General features: G+C 38.0%; 1 protein-coding gene across 2 annotated transcripts; it reads left to right on the plus strand.

Annotated features, from left to right (window-relative positions):
* Nucleotides 1–486: 486 nt before the first annotated feature.
* Nucleotides 487–2710, plus strand: LOC149837317 (cyclin-D5-3-like). Of its 2 annotated transcripts, none has more exons than XM_090007330.1 (5): nucleotides 487–953; nucleotides 1068–1154; nucleotides 1261–1552; nucleotides 1692–1822; nucleotides 1922–2710. In XM_090007330.1, exons 1-5 carry the CDS (start codon nucleotides 696–698, stop codon nucleotides 2108–2110), a joined length of 957 nt encoding a protein of 318 aa, XP_089863456.1. In that variant the 5' UTR covers nucleotides 487–695; the 3' UTR covers nucleotides 2111–2710. The 2 variants fall into 2 exon arrangements, with proteins under 2 accessions (XP_089863456.1, XP_089863457.1); XM_090007331.1 differs by having other exon boundaries at nucleotides 493–953; nucleotides 1925–2221.
* The last annotated feature ends 19124 nt before the right edge of the window (nucleotides 2711–21834 follow it).

A 21834-nucleotide genomic window follows, 5' to 3' on the forward strand; every position in this document is an offset into this window, starting at 1 on the left:
GATTTGGATCTGAACCATAAAAAAAGAGTCCAATACTTTTTCAAACTTAGTGAGGGCTAGGATTGTCAATGGATGGGTTTATATCGAATACCTAACCCGACCCAAACCTGAATTTTTAAGTATGGCGTAAAAAATCTCGACCCAAATATTATTCAAATCAATCCGAGTAATATAGGAGCTGAGTTTGGGTTATGATTTTACCGGATATCAGATCGGACTAAACCCGAATATTTTACATGTACTTTATTTTGTTGACACGATAAAACCCGATCAGAATTCGAATCTGACAACTTGTTATTTGGATGGGTTCCGCTACATCCCGATGAGTCGGATACCCGACACAGGTCTGGCTGGAGCCCTCAGATTAACAAAGACTATAAGACCAGCTTGTGGGGTACCCTTGAGAGTATAGCTTGTAGGGTGCCCCCAAAACCCATGGACTCAAGGCCAGACGACCTACAAATAGAGATAGATATGCCCAACCGCTGAGGCAATAATCACACATCTACCAAGACCCCCCTCATGGTCTGCATTTAACTTGGGCAGGGGGGTAATGCTACCCTGCTCTATCTATAGATATCAAGCAATTCCCAGGGATCCCAATTCGTTTCTGCCCCTAAACTCACCACCCCTTCAATCCAAGAGGGAAACATCAGTTGTTTCCCATCGTGGGTGCTGGTATTTTGGATGCAGACATGGGGGATTCTGATGCCATTTCAATGTCCATCCTCCTCTGTGGGGAGAGTGGGTCATGTTTGAATGATGGTAACAATGATGACGAGTGTCTTGGTTTCTCATGGAGAGGTGTGGATTTCTCAGAGTCAGAGGATGAGTTCATTGGCTTCATGGTTGAGAAAGAGGGCAACTTTCTTGAATCACAGGCTTGTGTTGTGATTAATGATGAAAAATGGATGAAATGTGCTAGGTTGGAAGCTATTAGATGGGTTAAAAAAGTGGGTTCTTTTACTTCTTGATTTTTTTCTTTTTTTTTTCTCTTCCTTTTTCTTGGTTCTGTGATTCATGTGTTTAGGATTTCTTATGTGTTTATTTGGCTTTGTGATGATCAGAGGAAGGAGTGTTTTGATTTTGGGTTGGAAACAGCATACCTCTCTGTGACCTATATGGATAGATTTCTCTCCAAAAGAACAATAGATGTGAGTAAAGGGAAGAAAATTGCTTCTTTTTAGATGAAAAATGTTTCATTTCTAGAGATTTCATTTGGTATTGTTCTACCGATTTTGGTTGGTGTTGTTGGTGCAGAAGGGGCATAGTTGGGCAATGCAATTGCTGTCTATTGCTTGTTTGTCACTGGCTGTTAAGATGGAAGAATGCAGGATCCCACCACTCTCTGAATTCCAAGGAGAGGATTATAGATTCTCCAGTGATGTCATTCAGAGAATGGAACTCTTGGTTTTGAATACACTGGAGTGGAGGCTGTATTCTGTTACCCCATTTTGTTATGTGAATTATTTTATCACAAAGTTTAATGCTAAAGCAAGGCATGAGGTCTCAGTGTTCAGAGTCATAGACCTGATTTTGGGCATTGCTGAAGGTAAATCTTCAAAACCCATTTTTTGTTTCAATCATAATTACATATTCTTGGCAATGTTTTTATGGTTTTATCTTTGGGGGATTTTCTTTTCTCAACTTGTCTGCTTTCTTTTACTTTTTCTTTTTCTTCATTTTCATAGTGATGAATACTACCAAACATAGACCATCTACCATTGCTGCTGCTGCTGTTCTAGCCGCTTCAGGTCAAAAGTTTAGCAGAAAATCAATGGAGTTCAAGATGGGATCAGTCTTAGCTTGTTTCATAGAGACAGTGAGAAATAATACTTTTATTTCCTGATTCGAGCTTACAGTTGCATATGAATAGGAAGAAATTTGATGAGTGTTCTTTTTCTGTCTCTTATCCATCCAGCAGGAGGGTGTGTTTTCGTGCTATAATATCATGCAGGGGCTTGAAATTGGAACATGGAGAACTCCCAAGTTTGTAATTTCACCAGACCTGTCATCTGTGTATCCAAGTCCAGGAGCCAAGAGGAGAAAGTTATCTTCAGATGATTACATCAATGGATCCTGCATTTCTGATGAGAAGAGACCTGACTGATCAGTCCCCACAAGGGGAGTGTGGTTTTGTCTCTCTTGTTTTCATAATAATTTTCCAACCAGATTATTGTATGATGTGCGGCTTCCTGCTCCAATATTGAATATTTTATGTTGGGTTTGAGGGTTCTAATCAGCACTCTCTTGAATAAGAAGAGGTGGGGAACATCAAAATGCAAGAAGAAAAAGAGAAAAACTGTGATAACAGGGGTGAAAAGCTGACTGAAGCCCGCAGACAGAGGGGGTTGAGCCCTGGTGGCCATTGCATAGTTGTGAATAGTCCTGCTGGTACTGCTCTTTTCTGGTTCATAGTCCTTTGGTCTTTTATATTCACTTTTTAACCAAACATTCATTTTTCATTGGATTTCTTTCTTGTACTTAGAGTTTGATAGGTAAATGAGTGGAGTCTCTACGGGTTGTTAGATCTATTAATCTTATTGTTATTGTCATGCTGCTGGTGTCCCCTTAGTTGGGCTTGCATGGGATGTTTCCTGTGACTGTAAAGGCTTAAAGTTGGGGAGGGGCCTGTGTAATTTTGTGCATCTATGAAACAGCTTTGCCATCAAAAAGATATAAAGGTCAATCGTGATTGGATTTGATTGAATGTTGGGGAGTCTATCATATTCCATGTTTTTGAAGGTTGGGCCTTGGTATCAAAAGAAGCATATGATAGAATCAAGAGCACTATTTCTGATCAAATATGTTAAGATTTTTTTTTATAAGTTGGGCCTTGCTGTACAATAATTGCTAAAAAATTGGTTCCAGTGCAGAACACACTGAATTATATGACAGCAGATCAGGTGCAATCACATGGCACACTTTAAGTGTGCCACTGCACCTGGTTGCCCTCCATCTTTGGCTGACAGCCTGTCAGTTGTGGGGCCCAACAGCAGATGGAGGGCAGTCAGGTGCAGCGGCGCAATCAAAGTGTGCAATGTGATTGCACCGGATCTGCCGTCAAGTTATATGGCAAGAATGTATACATCAAACTGGTGACTGGTTTCCTTCCCCCTTTCGATTTTATGGATTTCCTTTGAACTGCATTATGAAAAAGACAATGATGTCTTGTCTGTTGGGGCCACTGCCATAACCTTGATTTGTATCTAATGGTCACAAGTTGAGAGATTAATTAATTTTACGTAAATTCCTGATGTAGCTGATGTGTGTGCTCAGTAAATAAAAACTTGAATCTTGACCAGGCTCAAGTCAGACTCTGGAGTCCCTCATGGGATTAGATTGGGCAAAGCCTTGAATTGCTTGACCAAAATCCCTTTGAGCCTCTAGTCTTCATGGTTGAGTTGCCAAACGGGTCAATTTCTTAGGCAACTTGGGATACACTGTGCTACAAATGTAACTTGACTCGGGAAGAAACTGGACAAGGGGGACCTTCTAGCTTTGATATGGTTTGCTTGTACCTTGGAATAGAGCATTTCCCTACCATTGGATAAAGAAAAAACTGGAACTTCTTTCTACAAGATTTCTATCTCATGTACTCGTATCTTTCTTAAAGACTTAAAGTTAGTATAAGTAAATTTCTAAGTATTGGGCACTTATCCATCTCACCAAAAAATCATGAAACCTTGGTGAGTTGATTGTGGTCGCCCACTTATCATGTGATCACAATCACTCGCTATTCATGTGATCTGGTAAGTTTTAATTACTTGATATTATGTTATTTGTGTCAATTTTAATCACGTATCTTTGTTAGTATTCCAAACTGCCCATCAAAATTTTCCATTTTCCAACTCTCTCTCTCTTGCTTTAGGCACAAATCAAATGCAGAATGCCATTTACTATAGTATCAACCATCTTAATTATGCTGTTTTTCTTTGCATAATGTTATTAATAATGGAAAATTTACATACACTACAACAAAAGGGGGAAACAGCTACAATCCAACAGCGGGCAAAGGGGAAAAATTGTCGCTGTTGGGTTTATATACCTACTGTGGCAGTTCCAACTTCCGCTGAAGGTAAGCTTTATCCCCCACCCTGCGCTCCTCATTTTTGGCGACCTACGGTGGCAGTTTCGACTTCCGCCGAAGGTAAGGTTTTTTTCTCCCCATTTTTGGCCTCCCGCTCTCCATTTTGGCGACCTACTGCAACAGTTTTGACTTCCACTGCATCCTCCCCGTGCTCCTCCCCATTTTCGCACTAACTGAACCCTCACTCGGCGCTAAACCTCGATCGGCGTCCCTCTGGAATCGCTTTTCCTCTCTGCTCATGGTTTCTTCTGGAAGCGAGTTTTGTGAAGGTGCTTGTACATGGAACGATCCTCTCTCTCTCTCTCTGATTTAGGGCCATCGGAACTTGTGGCTCCATATGATAAAAAGGCCCATCCTCCACTGATAAAAAAGGCCCATTGTCTACTGATCGATCCTCTCTGCACGTGGGTACTCTTGTTAGCAATAAGGTCTCTCTCTCTCTCTCTCTCTCTCTCTCTCTTGTACAAAGGTAACCCTGTTTTTGCAAGAGGCTTTTTCTCGTTGATTTTTTTCAATTATTTCTGTGGTAACAAATGGTTATCTTCTTTTCTACGATGGTCTCTGTGTATTTATTGTTGATGTTTGGTCACAACAGCAGGTTTTCGTTTTCTCTACCATTGACTCAGAAGGCTTTTCGCTTAATGAAAGAAAAAAATCAGAAGGCCTTCCTCTTTTTCTCTTTGATCAGGAGAAAGGTTCACCAGGAGGAACTTTCACAATCATACGCTTACAATATTGGTTCGGACCTTTTACTTCTTTCTTTATTTGTTTTTCTTTTGGTTTTCCTAATCTTTTGTGATAATTTTGTCCATTTTATCAGTATTCTGTTTGTTGTTTGCGGCATGCTGTTGAACTCCTGCATCATATTTAATTTTGCTCTACCTGCATTTTTCTGCATTGCGGATTGCTTGTTTCTGTTGTACTCAACCATATTGTATGTGTGAGCATTGATGATTGCTTGTCTTTGTCCTCTATCTGCATTAGAAGATTTTCTGTTTCTCATTTTTTTTTTGTTTATCCAAATTTTTTTGCTAGTAACAAAAATATCAATGCTGAATAGATGTTATTGTTGTCAGAACTTTTTTGTTAGATAGGATTACTTTTTGGTGTTGTTGCTGTTGTATGTTGCTGCATGAGGTCCTGAGTCTGCAACCAGGGACCTCCTCTACTACTGCACTTCATTATATACTTGTTCATTTCTTGGGTTTTGGTTCTCTGTTTATGTGCTTGTTTGTGTACAGGGTTTTGTTACTGTTTACATTGTTGAACAAATTTATAGAGTATTTTGAGTGAACTCACCCACATGGCAAACAAAGATTGGATTTGCAAGGATAGGTAATCTATCATTATTTTTTTTCTTTTAAATACTACCAATTGTGTTTGTAAGGAATTGAATCAATTGATACATTAGCTAACTTTTTTATTATTTTTGACATATAGGAATACTAATGAAAAGACTTTGTAGAAATGCAGAGAACAAATTTACAAATGCAAAGAGCTAATGAAGAAATGCAGATACTAACAGGTCAATGAAACAACAAATGCAGATGTTCATGAATATAATTGCAGCTCAGTTTGGAGGCACACAAATGCTGGACTTCATGAATATGATGGCAAATCAATGTGGTATCCCTTCTCATCAGGTAAACTTCTAATGTTTTTATATTCTTTATTGATAAAAGGCTTATATATAATTTAGAATTATTTTTTTTCATGTGTTGCTATTGTAGGTTATGGAGGGCATGGACACAGTGAATCACCATTGAGCTTTAGCATTGATACTAGTGTCATTTTTTTGTTATAGTTGTACATCTGCAGGAATTTTGGATCATTATACAGGACTATTGGTTCTATTTGAATGTTTCACTAACATTGGGTTATTAGTTGTTTGCATTGTGGACATACTTTGTCACATATATTGGGTTGTGCATGTTATAGTTGGAAAGATGGGTACATATATTTCTAAAGTCAGCAGGCTTACAGATGCAATTTAGTTCAACTGTCTATGATGCTATTGGCCACTGAATTTTAGTTGTTCTATTATGAGATTATCTACTAGCTGTTTCTTTCTATTCATGATGAACTACATGAGCCTGTTGATATCTGAAGTTAAGCACTTGCTATGGTTGATGACGACAATGCAATGGGAAATTGGGCTTTATGATATCTTCTAGAGCATTGTTGGTGAAAATGGTGATTCAGTAGGTTTGGTAATGATTCTATGACCACCGCACATCTCAGCTTTACATCATGACGTTACATTCCATCACCACCGCACATCTCAGCTGTACATCATGACGTTATATTCCATCACCACCACACATCTCAGCTGATGGGGGTGTGTATGGGCTCCACTCTCACATGCCTCTTTGTTCCCAACTGAGATGTGCAGTGGGGATTGAATATAACTGACCATTGTTTATATACAATATTACCATAACTGTTGTCTGGGGACAGGTTTGGCAATCCCACTATTATACCAAACAAAATGGATGAAACATATAGGAATTAGGACTGACCCATTTGGAAAAACAGCCTAGAATTTTATTATGAATTTTTGGAGAAAGAAATACTCCATTTGATGTTTCCTTCTTAATGTACTCATACCCATACACCATCAGGCTGTGTCTGCTCGTTATGTTTCAAGGGGTGGCAAGAGGAAAGGTGACTATATCTTCTGTTTCTCTTCTCCTGGTCTTACAGGTGCTGAATGGTTTCAGGACCTGGCAAGACCTTACCGACATCTGATGTCTTTTGGTATTGTATCTGTTGGTTTGGCCCTTTTGAATTTAAGGAATCCTTTACATTCTCTTTGTATAGGGGCTTTTGCTGTGTATTTGGAACCATGGCATGCTGATATTTTTGAATTTCTTGGATCTCAGAAAGAATCATGGGAATGTATTTGCTACTGTCATCATAAGATGCCTGTATCACAGTTTTCACTGCCTCTATTCCTCTGTATTTTATAAGTTTTGTGTGTATGAATACTGTCAGTGCACTTCCAATTCTTATGAGTTTGTGTTTTTGAAAACTTGGTGCTTTTGGGCCATTTGTCTAAAACCTGGACTTCGGTTCCAAATGAACTGAGTGCTGGACTACTAACTATTGACCTGCATTGCATTTGTATGGCTGTCTACTGAGTTTGAATAAATTTGTAAACAAGTGGACACTGAACTGATTGTTATTTTCTCTGTTTGTTACTGGCACTAATTTAATTTGCATGGGCTATGATGCTACCTGTCTCAAGGCAGCATGTGCAACAACCAACCAGAAGGCATAATTTTGATGTTTCTTTCAGTCTATATTATCAGTCAACTCGTGAAGTGTTATCACCGTTTTGTCACTTCAAGAAGAGAACAGAGCACATTATCTTTTCTATGCACTTTGGGTACCTGTTGTCTTCATGAAGAGGGTTCAGGATAATGGTCACTTTTCTGTCCCAATGAGGCTTCAGTTCAGGTCTATCTGATTTCTGGGGTGATGAATTTGAAATGCTCTATGCTAAGTATGAAAGAGAGGTATTCTATCTGGCTTATGTAGCTTAAGGACTATGCAACCTTTTGCAAATTTTTCTGATTTGATTTTTTAAGCAACTCTGATTTTCAAGTTTTCTGTTTGCATTTATTGATTATGCATAACCATATGCCTTTGATCCAACACATTCCACTATGAATTACACGTTTGCTGCCAAAGCTTAGGTATAAGATTCACTAAGAATTTGTGCCATCACACAATTATGCACACACAATAAGGTTCACCAGGCATCAGCTTGAACCTATTGTGTACTCCTTGTCTTCCAAATATATTGCATCCTATTATCATGCATTTTGATAAACTTTGATGACTTGAATAGCATTTCTACTTCTCTTGGAGATTGTTCTTATTTCACATTTTTGTGGATGACTGCTTCATGCAGGGAATTTTGCAACCTGACATGTGGGGAGTAACTCCATCCAATCGTTGGGATTGGCTTGCTCTGAGCGAAATGACTGCCAAGGGTGGTGTAAGGTATTCCCTTCTGGTTGCTCCAATGCCCACAGCTTCTACCAGCCCGATTCTTGGAAATAATGAATGTTTTGAACCATACACTTCTAATATCTACAGCCGAAGGGTGTTAAGGTGCTATTTAGAGGCAGTTTTTTTTCTTTCTGCTAAATTTTGAAGGATGTATTTATCTGATAACATACTATTTGTTTTTTGTTTTGCAGTGGTGAATATGTAGTGGTTTACAAACATCTTCTTCATGACTTGACTGAGATGGGTCTTTGGTCTCCATCTCTGAAAAACAAGATAATATATGAGAATGGCTCTATACAGAAAATCCCTGAGATTCCTGCTTATCTCAGATCAATTTACAAGTATATGAATTCAAACCTTTATTCCATTTTGTTCAGCCATTAGTTTGAAAAATAACCTTTTATAACTCTTTGTTAGAACTGTTTGGAAGATCAAGCAAAGAACTCTGGTGGATCTGGCTGTTGACCGTGGATTCTACATAGATCAGAGCCAGAGTCTGAACATCTACATGGACCAACCTAATTTTGGCAAGCTCACTTCTTTGCATCTTCTGTGTCTGCAAAAGACCTTTCTGCACCAGCAAATGAAGCTCCAAGAATTCCTGGTGCTGCGGACCTGGCTGCCTTTGTTCCTCACCAATTTGTGGCTGCAGCCTTTTCTTTCCTAGGCTTGATCATCCTTGACATGGAGCAGCAGCAGCAATGTATCTCTTTATGTTTTTTTATGTCAGTTATGGGTTGAGTGTACACTTCGCTTATATGTAATTTTTGTTCTGTGCTCTGTGTTTGGTTCTTATCTTTGTCATCACTGATATGCCTGTTTTATGTTATTGGTTATTTTATAGTGTTGACATTTTTAATTTCTTGTTACCCTCAATGGGGTTGTTTTGAAGAGTTATTCTGATTTTACAGTAAATATTGTTAAAAAAAAATGTTTAGGTTGGAAATAGTGGCAGTTTTCATTGCCACTGTTTGTTTGATGCTATGCCATTAGTAGCAATATGAAATGCCACTGTTGAATCAACAGTGGCAGTTTATAAGGGCTGCTATAGGGAACCTACAGAGACTGTTTAAATTGTCGCTGTTGGTACTAGTGGCAGTTCAAAACGGGCCTCAAGTAGGACTTATGTGGCAGTTGTAAATGCCACTGTAAGGTTACAGCATTGTTGCCAACAGCGACAGTAGTGAATTGCCGCTGTTTGCTTCAGCGGCAGTTTTGTAGTAGTATATACTAATCAAGTTGCATCCCTTAGTCTAGTTCCCTTTGTGCGAACAGTAGGTAATAGAAAATTTAAAATCATCATTGCCTGTGATTCCCCCTTTCATGGTTTATAAAGGCAAATTCCACGAAGCTATAATTTGAAAATATTAAGACTCTGTTCAGGAGCTTATAATCGGCACTGAAATGCCAAATCCAGGATTTGCAAGCCTTGGGATTTGCCAAATCTCATAGATGTAAGAAAGAAAAAAATTTATTTAGTGAAATATATAACAAGAAAGCACAAGGAAGAAGATGAGCAATCATCTACCGGATGATAACGTACCTCCTCAAGCGATGTACAAATTATTACAAAGGAGATAAATAAGCCCCCAGACGTTGAACTGATAGCAGCTTGAAGGCGGGCCATGGAACCGGTTGAGTCTCGGAATAGGCGATTATTTCTTTCCTCCCAAATCTTCCACCAGGCTGAAGAGATCCACCATTTCCATATTTTCCTCCAACTGTTGGTCAAATGATAGGTACCGGAGTTTGCAGCTTTGAACATGATCAATCCTTTATGGTCCTTCAATGTTTAGACCAAGATTAAACAGTCTTCTGAATCTTGCCCACGAGTAGGGGTGGGCATGGGGCGCCCGCTAATGCACCAGGCTGACTGTGCCGTTGATCGGGCTGGCCTGGTCAACACCCTGGCCCATTTACTAATTGTCCGGGTTTTGGCCCGGTTCTTAACGGGCTCGGGTTTGAAGAGAAGCCCATGGCCTGGCCCATTAGCCCAACAGGCCAATGTGAAGCAGGCCGGGTCTGACCCCAGCCCGGCCTGGCACAATCTTAAAATGCATAAATGCTTGACTGAAATTATGGGTTAATGAGAGAATAGTAAGTTTTCATGCAACTAATTCCTAAACAACTAATTAGGTAAATAATAATAGTTATCCAAGTTACTATGTAATAGTTAATTTTTTAAAAATTTATATTATTAAAAAATTAATAAATAACTCAGTCCCATCGAGCCAGCTCAGTACCTAACTAGGCCTAAAATCATGGCCCAAACCCGGCCCATGGCGAGCCAGGTCGGCTTGGCCCATCGGGCTGCTGGGCTTGTTTCCCACCCCTACCCACGAGTGGATCATATTTACTTTGAGTTTAAATGCAACAGTAGTGTTGTGGTATTTCAACTTATGGGTATGGTTCAATAAGCATTTGAAAGTTTGGTCTTAAGTGCTATAAATAATGCAATTATTTTTCCTCATAAAATTTAATGCATTTATTTTCTTTGATATTTTTCTCATTTTCCATTCGGATGCAGATTTTGGCAGTTATAGCAAGAGTCTTTTGAATAAGTTGAACATTCCATAATGATGCAAATAATGCAACTCATTATAATTAGATGTTGATGCAGAAAATTAATTTGTCAGTCAGTTTCTGAACCAAATCGTTTTCTAAAGACATTCAGAATATCGGATTGAATCGGATCAAATAGAATAATTTTGAATCTGACTATTTATTAAGAAATCAAAAAATTCAAGAAATTTTATCTGAAAAAAAGGAGAATGCGAAAATGAAGTAAATGAGGACTTAGAGGTTCATTAAATTCTAAAATACACATTTAATACCTAAAATCTATAATAGCAAACAAAATATCAAAATTATCACAAAATATAAAAAAAAAGCCCATTCTGGCCAATTTTCAATTAAATCGGTAAGGTGCATATTCTATTCGAATAGGCTGGTTCAGACTGATTTTGGTAACATTAAATTAAAGCCTTTTCACCAAAGGAGAAATCTAACTTCTTTCTAGTGTAAGCATTACCGCTTTCAACTAACGGAACATCTACTTAAAAAAAAACTAATGGAACATCTAGCATTTATAAAAGGTATTAAAATTTGTCAGTGCAACATTTAAGTATTGTGACCACCTGAAGGTATTGGGGACTTGGGTTTGACCATATTTACTGATTTATCCTTTTCATAAAAAGAATGAGACCAATCAATGCCCTTGAAAAATAAAAATAGAAATGTGGTCAAGGGTAAATATCAAATTCCCACCTCAGCTTTATTTATCTATTCTTTTGATGAAAAGTGCAACCATAACGAGGCATTTGGGGTTCCTCAAACTTGAGGGATTGTCTAATGAATTAGTCAAAGACGTAAGATGGAAGAAATGAAAATTTTGCTAGGAATAATAACTTGTTTGGCAGCCTACAAAGGCACAGTACGCCTGGCTAGGTGTGTATGTGTTGGCTGAAGGGTGTCAAATTTTGATACCTAAAGCCCATTTGCATGTCACGGAAAAGGGGAGCTTTCCGCAAAAAAATGCACGCAACCCTGTGCATATCTGTGGGGCCATCACTGTAACGCAAAAACAAACTTCATTTTCCAGCAGATAGAGGAGCTCATTTTCAACGTCTCACCCACTTTCCATGGTAATGGTTCCCATAGGAGGTGGTCAGACTCCTCTTCCACTGAAGAGAGCTCCACTGAACAGCTGTCTTGGAGCTTTCATCCACGACACACAAACACGCACTTAAGCTATGAGAAAACAAACTTGATAGCCAACGGGTACCGAGAGATCTGACATCCATGAAGAACGTTTGGTAGAGGCCAGTACTCATTAATTTTCCAACTGCTCTGCATGGATGGTTTCTTTCGTTATCAACAAAATAACCCTTTTGGCAATTATAATCATATTATCATTTCATGGTAGAAGAAATATCCTCTCTCTCTCTCTCCCTATCCTCTCAGTTTCACTGTGTTAATAATCCTTTGAGATAATTGCTATAGTATAAGTAAAACAAATATATTCCAACACAAATTTTTTTATTGCAATTCCACTAAACTAAGTCAAAGAGAACAAGCCTTCATATTATGTGTATTTAAATTACTCTTTTTTTTTTCATATTGCAAGGGAACACCCCCATCATCGACATCACATTAGCTGGCCTTGGGTTGGTAAAACCCTTGAGGTCCTCCTTGCCCACCCGGGAGTACACTCAGCTTTGACCTTACAGCAAGGGATGTCACCCATGAGTTTCAAACTTATGATGTCCTGTCAACTTGGTGACATTCCACTACAAAAAAAATGTTATTTAGCGACGAAAATTTGTGATGAACATAATCCATCGTAAAGTTGCTACGAATTAGCGTGAGAAAACTATCCGTTCTTAAAATTAAAATTAGTTACAAAATTTGCGACAGAAAAATTCTGTCACAAATTTACGATGGATTAGCAACAAAAGAATTTTGTCTCACACTCCGTCGCTACTTCACGACTGATGAGCAACACCATTTTTTTCGTCGCTACTCTGTCACAAATTTGCGATGGCGTTTACGACAAAATTTGGTCGTTGCTAAATTTTTCGTAAAACCCTAATGCGAGCACCCCTTCTTTTCCCTTTCTATTTCATTCATCCCTTTCTCTTGCCCCGTTGCTCACCCTCTCTTCTCCCCCTTCCGGTGATCGCCTCCCTCTCTGGCGACCTCCTCCCTTCCCTTCTCCCCCTTTTGGTGACCACCTTCCTCTCCGGCCACACTGAGCGACACCCATCCCCTTCCAGGTACACTCTTTCCCCTCTTCTCTTCTTCTTCTATTGTCGGAAGGCCGACAGGATGTCATCGGCCCCCTGCCGTACCTCTCCCTTCTCCTCCTCTCTCCCGTCTTCTGGTTCTTCTCCCCCTCTTCCCTCTCTTTGTTATCTTAATGGGAGGTCGGCAGGAGGCTGATGGCCTCTGTTGTGCCCTCCCTCTTCCCCCCACATTTTTTTGTTGGCTCATCGAGAGGCCGGCAGGAGGCCCACGGCCCCTGTCGCACCCTCCTTCACTCTCCTATCTCTTTGGGATCATCGGGAGGTCGGCAGAAGGCCGATGGCCCCCTATCGTGCTCTGCCTCTCCCTCTGTTATGTCGCTGGGAGGTTGGCAGGAGGTCGACAACCCCCTGTCGCGCCCTCCCGCTCCCTCTGTTATGTTGCTAGAAGGACGATAGGAGACCGACAACCCCTGTCATGCCCTCCCGCTCCATCTGTGCCCGTCAGAGGGTCGACAGGTGGCCGATGCCCCCCCCCCCCCTCCCTGTCGTCTCCCTCTCTCTATTGTGGTTTGTCGGATAGCCGGCAGGAGGTCAGTGGCCCCTGCGGCACCCTCTTCCTTTTGTTGGTTATTGGATGGTCGATGGAAGGTCGATAGTCCCCCTGTCGCGCCTTTCTCCCTCTCTCTGTGTGCGAGAAGGGTCTGGCAGGTGGCCCCGTGCTGCCCCTCCCCCTCTCCTCTGAACCCTCCTTGCTCCCCGCTCTCTCTCTCTCTCTATTTCGATGGGGTCAGGCTCGACCAAGTAGCCGAGCCCACCTCCCTCTCGGTCAAGGTTGGGATCGGGCTCGACCTGGCAACTGACCCATGCCGGTGACCTTATCGTCTCCTGTTACAGTAGCCTCGCTCCGCAGCCGACCCACGATTATATATAAATGTGTTTTGCAAGTGCGTAACTGAGCTAATTGCGCGATGCTTAGTGCTAAGCATCGCATTAAGCTAAAAATGCAAAGCAAAAAGAAATAAAAAGAAATGCAAAGGCAATAACATGCAAATCGGGTAAATACTCATGGTGAGTAAGTGATACAAGTGCATCACAGGTTATTTATTTTCTTGGATGCAATGCTTTTCTGTTCATACACTCACTTAGTTGTGGATATCTAGGGCTACTTTGATGGAGTTCGGAGATCATGTTGAGCATGACTTTAATATATGAAAATACAAGTGCTCTTATTTTTTGAGTTCGAATTTCATGCTAGTCATGGTAGTAGTTAGCGAGATATTGGAGTGTGTTTGCTGCAGGTACATGTTTGACATCGTTTTGATATAAATGATTTGAATGTATTGCAATGTTTGATGTGACTATATCCATGCTTGCATGAAGTTATTTTTAATTTGATTATGCCTTCCATGTGAAATTGTATCATGAAAACATGCTTCAAATGAATGTATCGTTTTATGAATGGGTTTGCACACAAAAATGAATAATAAGTTATCAATGCTTCAAATGAATGGTTTTGCACATGAAAATATTAAATTATCAATGCATGCATCATAGTTCTTGTGATTGAATGACATAATATATATATATATATATATATATATATATATATATATATATATATATATATATATATATATATATATATATATATATATATATATATATATATATATATGTATGTGTGTGTGTGTGCGTGATATATATATCAAATCGTTACATTCATCATGAATGCATGATAAATTAGATATTTTTTTTATCATAGCATTCTTATGATTCTCTTTTAACTAGTTAAGATAGTATTTGTAACATCTGTCGCCCAAAATGACTGCAAACCATGAATGGATGTACCGTAGGATAGTTGACAATGAGGTATCACTTGAATATATGGATGATGTTCACAATTTTATTGAATTTGCAATGACAAGTATTAGTACAGTGAATCCCACAGGTCGGATCAGGTGCCCCTGCACGATGTGTAAGAACAATCGATTTGTAGAACCTCATAGCATTAGACATCACCTATAAAGAAAGGGGTTTGTTAGTGATTGTCAGAATTGGATGCTTCATGGTGAAGAATTTAAGAACAATTTTGACGCACGGGTGAATGTGGTGCATGATAATTCATATATGGATTTGATATTTGATACCGCAGGACCAGAACTGGGTTCTGCTATGGGTCCTAGTGATGTACCAACTGGGGTAGAGGAAGAAGCCACAAATGATGCACCTAGTAAATTTTATGATTTACTTAGAGATGCTGATGAACCACTTTGAAATGGTTGCGAGAGTCACACTATCTTGTCTGCAGTTTTTCAATTAATGAATTTGAAGTCTGAGTATAATTTGAGTCAATCATGTTTTGACCGTCTGTGCTTTATTGTGAAGATTATATTGCCTAAAGATGAGAAATTGCCACAAAATTTCTGCGAAGGTTATGGTCAACTCTTTAGGTATGAGGTATCAAAAGATAGATGCTTCTCCAAATCACTCCATATTATATTTAAAAGATCAAGAAAATAGCAGATCAGGTTCGTCTTGTGGGCATCCTCGGTTCAAGCCAAAGACAAGAGGCAATGATAGCACGAGGTCAAAAGAAGTGTCATACAAGTCGCTTCACTACTTCTCTCTCACCGTTAAATTGTAACGATTATATATGTCTTCGAGAACAGCTAAACACATGAGATGATATATAAATAAAGTTCGACATGATGAAGACAAGATCACGCATCCTGTTGATGCGGAAGTTTGAAAGCACTTTGATCGTACTCATAAGACCTTCATAATGGAAGTGAAAAATGTTAGGCTAGGTTTATATACAGATGAATTTAATCCATTTGGGGGTAGATCAACTTCATACTCATGTTGGCCAGTATTTGTCACTCCATACAACCTTCCTCCAAGCTTGTGTATGAAGCGTCAAAATCTTTTCTTGTCTCTATTGATCCCTGGTCCGACCTCTTTGGGCCAAAATCTTGATGTATATTTAAGGTCATTGATTGATGAACTGAAATATTGTGGGATGATGGTGTTCTCACGTACGATGCCCACAAAAAACAAAACTTTAATATGAAGGTTGTTGCTCTATGGACAATCAATGACTTTTCTGCATATGGTATGTTATCTAGTTGGAGCACATATGGGAAGTTGACATGTCCGTACTGCATGGAGGATACAAAATCTTTTAGATTGACGCATGAAAGAAAGCTGTGTTGGTTTAATTGTCACCGTCGATTTCTACTCAGCGACCATCCGTTTCGACGACAAAGGAATGTGTTCTGAGCAGGCACAACTGAAATGAAAGGTCCACCTACAAGGTTGTCTGACATAGAGATTTTAAGCCGATTGCGATACTTTCCATATGGACTGATAGATGCTCGTAGTCCAACGCCCTTCCTTGGATTTGGAAAGGATCATAATTGGACAAAGAAATTTGTATTTTGGGAATTACCATATTGTCTGACCTTATTGATATGACATAATTTGAATGTGATGCATGTGGAGAAAAATGTATTCAATACGGTAATGAATATCAAAGGAAAAATGAAGGATAATCCGAAGGCCCATATGGATTTAAAAGTAATATATAAAGGACCAAAATTTGAACTCAAAGAGTACAATCGAATATCAAAGGAAAAATGAAGGATAATCCGAAGGCAAAGTACATGCTTTTACCAGATCAAGTAAAGCAGATATGTCAATGGTTGAAACACTTGAAATTTCCAGATGGATACGTCTCTAACATTGCTCGGGCTGTAAAGATAGACGAGGGACAATTATATGGGTTGAAGAGCCATGATTGTCATGTCATTATGCAACGGTTGATTCCCCTAGCATTCCATGATATGTTAGACAAACCTATATGGGAGGTATTATCTCAGTTGAGTAGATTTTTTAGAACATTGTGTTCATCGAAAGTTGTAGTAACTGAGGTAAAGAATTTCGAGGATTCTGTCGTCACTACTATTTGTCAGATAGAGAAGATATTTCTGCTAACATTTTTCAATGTTATGGAATATGTGATCATATATTTACCATATGAACTTAGGGTTGGTGGTTCTGTGCAATATCAATGGATGTACCCATTTGAAAGGTATATTTTTCTCTTCAATGCTATTGAAAAATTATTGTATTACGATATGTATGTTAGTAGATAAGGTATGTTTGACCTCAAAAAAAAAGGTTCGGAATAAAGCAAGAGTGGAGGGTTCTATTTGTGAGGCGTACACTTTACAAGAGATTTTAAATTTCTCATCTATGTACTTTGAACCTCACATTCCAACACGTTACACTACCTACCTCGTAATGACGATGGAAAACAATTTACTGTAGCTGACAAACTGTCGACATTTCAACCACTTGGGCATGCCTTTGGTAGTTGTCGGTCAACAAATATGCATGCTTAAAGCACTATGAGGGTTTTTTGACAATATTAGAACACATATAAGCATGATTTCATCACTATGAAAGTTTTTGACTACCTTATAACACATATATGCATGATTGAATCACTATGAAAGTTTTTTCACAACATTAGAACACATATAAGCATGATTCCATCACTATGAAAGTTTTTTTATTGTCTTATAACACATATATGCATGATTTCATCACTATGAAAGTTTTTGACAAACTTTAAACACATATATGCATGCTTGAAGCACTATGAGAGTTTTTTTACAACATTAAAACACATATAAGCATGATTTCATCATTATGAAAGTTTTTGACTGCCTTATAACACATATATGCATGATTAAATCACTATCAAAGTTTTTTGACAATATTAGAACACATATATGCATAATTAAATCACTATGAAAGTTTTTTTGACAACCTTTGAGCACATATATGCATGATTGAATCATTATGAGAGTTTTTTTACAACATTAGAATACATATAAGCATGATTTTATCACTATGAATTTTTTTGACAACCTTAGAACACAAATATGCATGCTTGAAGCACTATGAGAGTTTTTTGACAACATTAGAACACATATAAGCATAATTTCATCAATATGAAAGTTTTTGACTGCCTTATAACACATATATGCATGATTGAATCACTATAAAAGTTTTTTCACAATATTAGAACACATATAAGCATGATTCCATCACTATGAAAGTTTTTTGATTGCCTTATAACACATATATGCATGATTTCATCACTATGAAAGTTTTTGACAACCTTTAAACACATATATGCATGCTTGACGCACTATGAGAGTTTTTTTACAACATTAGAACACATATAGGCATGATTTCATCACCATGAAAGTTTTTGACAACCTTAGAATACAAATATGAATGTTTGAAGCACTATGAGAGTTTTTTCACAACATTAGAACACATATAAGCATGATTTCATCACTATGAAAGTTTTTTACTACCTTATAACACATATATATATGATTGAATCACTATGAAAGTTTTTTCACAACATTAGAACACATATAAGCATGATTCCATCACTATGAAAGTTTTTTGACTGCCTTATAACACATATATGCATGATTTTATCACTATGAAAGTTTTTGACAACCTTTGAACACATATATGCATATTTGAAGCACTATGAGAGTTTTTTGACAATATTAGAACACATATAAGCATGATTTCATCACTATGAAAGTTTTTGATAACCTTAGAATACAAATATGCATGCTTGAAATACTATGAGAGTTTTTTGACAACATTAGAACACATATAAGCATGATTTCATCACTATAAAAGTTTTTGACTGCCTTATAACACATATATGCATGATTGAATCACTATGAAAGTTTTTTGACGACATTAGAACACATATAAGCATGATTTTATCACTATAAAAGTTTTTTGACTGCCTTATAACACATATATAAGCATGATTTCATCACTATGGAATTGTTTGACTGCCTTAGAACACATATATGCATGCTTGAATCACTATGAAAGTTTTTTGACAACCTTAGAACACATATATGCATAATTGAAACACTATGAGAGTTTTTTTATAACATTAGAACACATATAAGCATGATTGAATCACTATGATATTTTTTTGACAACCATAGAACACATATATGCATGATTGAATCACTATGAATTTTTTTCTGTCAGCCTTAGAACACATATCTAAATTCTGTTAATGTCCTTCACTTTATTGCTAGGTAGTCTATGTGTAATTCATTCATGTTACTTTGATTGTCTTAGATTAGGTGCATTGCATATAAATTATTTTCTTATATTTTGTTTATAGATACTAACCTTTTTTTCTCTTGTAGGATACTGAAGATAATCAGCATAGAGGAGATGATGGAGGCATGGATAAAGGAGCAGATCGAGACAATGAGGAAGATGATGTTCAGAATCTTGGCGATGATTAGATTCATGTGTTGAATTTGTTGTACCTTCTTGTTGTTTCAAAAGAAACTCTTTGTAAATGTTCACTTATAAATAATTAGAACTTGGCGAGGATTATAGTGGATCGATAAATTATTTCAGCTGCTTTGTGTATGTATTTTTTATGTATACTTTGTTTTTTATACACAAGATATATAAATTGTATAACAAGAATTTTTTTCTCTATATTTATATTTCAAACAAAATTTTTAATTTTTTGCGATGGATTAGCAATGGATAATATACATCGCTAATTAGTATTGGCGTCCAATTTAGTGATAGATTAGGAACGAATATTTATCCGTCGCAAAACTGAATCGGCCAATATTTTATGATGAATTATAATCCGTCGCTACAATAGCAACAAAATTAGCGACGAATGCGTATCTGTCGCAAAACCAAATCTCTGTGGATTAGCGATTGCCTCACAACGGATCATAGCATTCGCTAATCCTTCGCAAATTAGTGACGGAAGTAGCGACATATATGTTCTATCACTAATTAGCGACTAAGAAATTATGATGAAAGTTATCCGTCACTAATCCGTCACTAGTCCATCGCTAAACTTTTTAACGATGGATTAGCGATGGATTACACTCGTCGCTAATCCGTAGATTTCTTGAAGTGTTCACAAATTGCTCTTGTTAGATAAGCACAACCCGCTTTTTTATAACTTTTTTATAATAAAGGAAAACCATAATTGAGAGCCGAGTCACTTAATGGGTCCACCTCTCTGCAAGGTAAAACATAGGGTTGAGGACATGACAATCCAGCCTTACGTGTCAATTATAATAAAGCAATGACAACCCTCATGTGCCAACAAGATTCAACCCTGAGCCTTCACGACCCTATTGACCAAATGGGTAATTAACCACCAAGTTGGTAGTATCGTAGACATAAAAGTTATTGCGAGACCGTACGACGCTAGACTATTTAGTCTAACCAGTTTAACAGCCATAGGATTCACACAAATTCATTTTCGTGTGCCGAATCATTTCATTGGCCTTGCGCACCACCCCATGTACAACTGCCTAAGTGAAAGTTAATCAAGCACATCTCTCATGCGTATCTACCTGGCTTAGCCATTGACTTCATGCATCTTTCCTTAGTGCATCATTATCGTGCTTGGATGAATAATCAAAGGGGTTGTAGTTCAAGTTTCAAGGAAGGGGTGATGATCACACCCAATCGAACAACCAACCAATCCAAACAGCAACACCACACCTCTAAGACTGCAGTGCGACTTTCTGAAAATGTCAATCGAGAAAGCCTTGTGGATTTGTAATGGTTGAAGAAAAAATATTTTCATAACTACCCAACCTTTCGGCCAGTTGATAGCTGATACATTATAGCAAGCAACACTACTTAGATTGTTCACCAACGCCTAGGCATTTACTCGCCTAGCTCCGAGTCACCATACTTGGTTGGAACCACTTAATATGATCCATGAGAGAATTAGCCCTAACTCACACGCAATCTCGTGTGACCAACACTAGGCATGGGATCCTCATTCAAGTCCAGAGGTCCTTAACCAAGTCTCCAAAGGCAACATCCTCTAATTCGCTGGTATACTGTTGTAAACACACCAAATTTTCACCCTTATCCAGTGCTTCCATTTCATACCATTTCATTGCACTGCATAGCATTGCATGTTATTACATCTCATTTTCGAGATCCAGCACTCCTGTTTTCAAAATATTTAATCCAGATTTGAGTTTTAAAACTTTTCTTTCAAAATTAATTTTAAAATCTGGGTTTTTAATCAACATTCTGTCATTTGCCAACCCCAAGAACCTTATATTTTGAAATATTTTTCTCAGAAAACCATCTGGATTCATTTTAAACTCAATTTTCAACTGATTTTCATTCTCAGATGAGACCCATTTAGGTGGTGTCACTTATGGATGCCTTCATTTATCAAATTTCTCAAAAATTTCAGAGTCCTAGTTGGATCAGGACTCTATCTTTTTATCTTTTTAAAACATTTTCAAAACTTCATTTTGATTTTAAACTGGTTAGGGTCATATTCCTTGTCCATTTCCTCCATTTTGGCCAAAATCTTAGAGTCCTAGTTGGATCAGGACTCTTTTTCCAGAGTCCCAGACGGATCAGAACTCTACTTTTTACTACCTTTTCTACCTGTTTTGGAAAAAACCTTTCAAAATCTTTCATTTTGGCCAAAATCCCAGAGTCCTAATTGGATTAGGACTCTTCTTCAAGAATTCCAGTCGGATTAGGACTCTTCTTCAGAGTTCCAGTCGGACTAGGACTTTGTCTTTTGTCACTATTTTTACCTGTTTTTAACCAAATCTTTCAAAATGAGTCAAAACTCAGAGTTTCAGTCAAAACAGGACTCTGTTTAGAGAGTCCTAGTTGGATCAGGACTCTGATCCTGATTTCAATTTTGAGAGAATCTTTCAAAATTCTTTTCATCTATCAAAACTGTTACACTTTTATCAAAGAATTTCAAAATTCTGAGGTTTTATCCCAGAGTCCCGATCAAATCAAGACTCTACCCAGAGTCCTGATCGAATTAGGACTCTATCCAAAGTTGGTTTTTGCACTTCATTTTCACTCGTTTTCAAAAGCTTTGCTTAA

Source organism: Nuphar pumila, chromosome 5 (assembly GCF_984573655.1).
Source record: "Nuphar pumila chromosome 5, dmNupPumi1.hap1.1, whole genome shotgun sequence".
Lineage (NCBI taxonomy): Eukaryota > Viridiplantae > Streptophyta > Magnoliopsida > Nymphaeales > Nymphaeaceae > Nuphar > Nuphar pumila.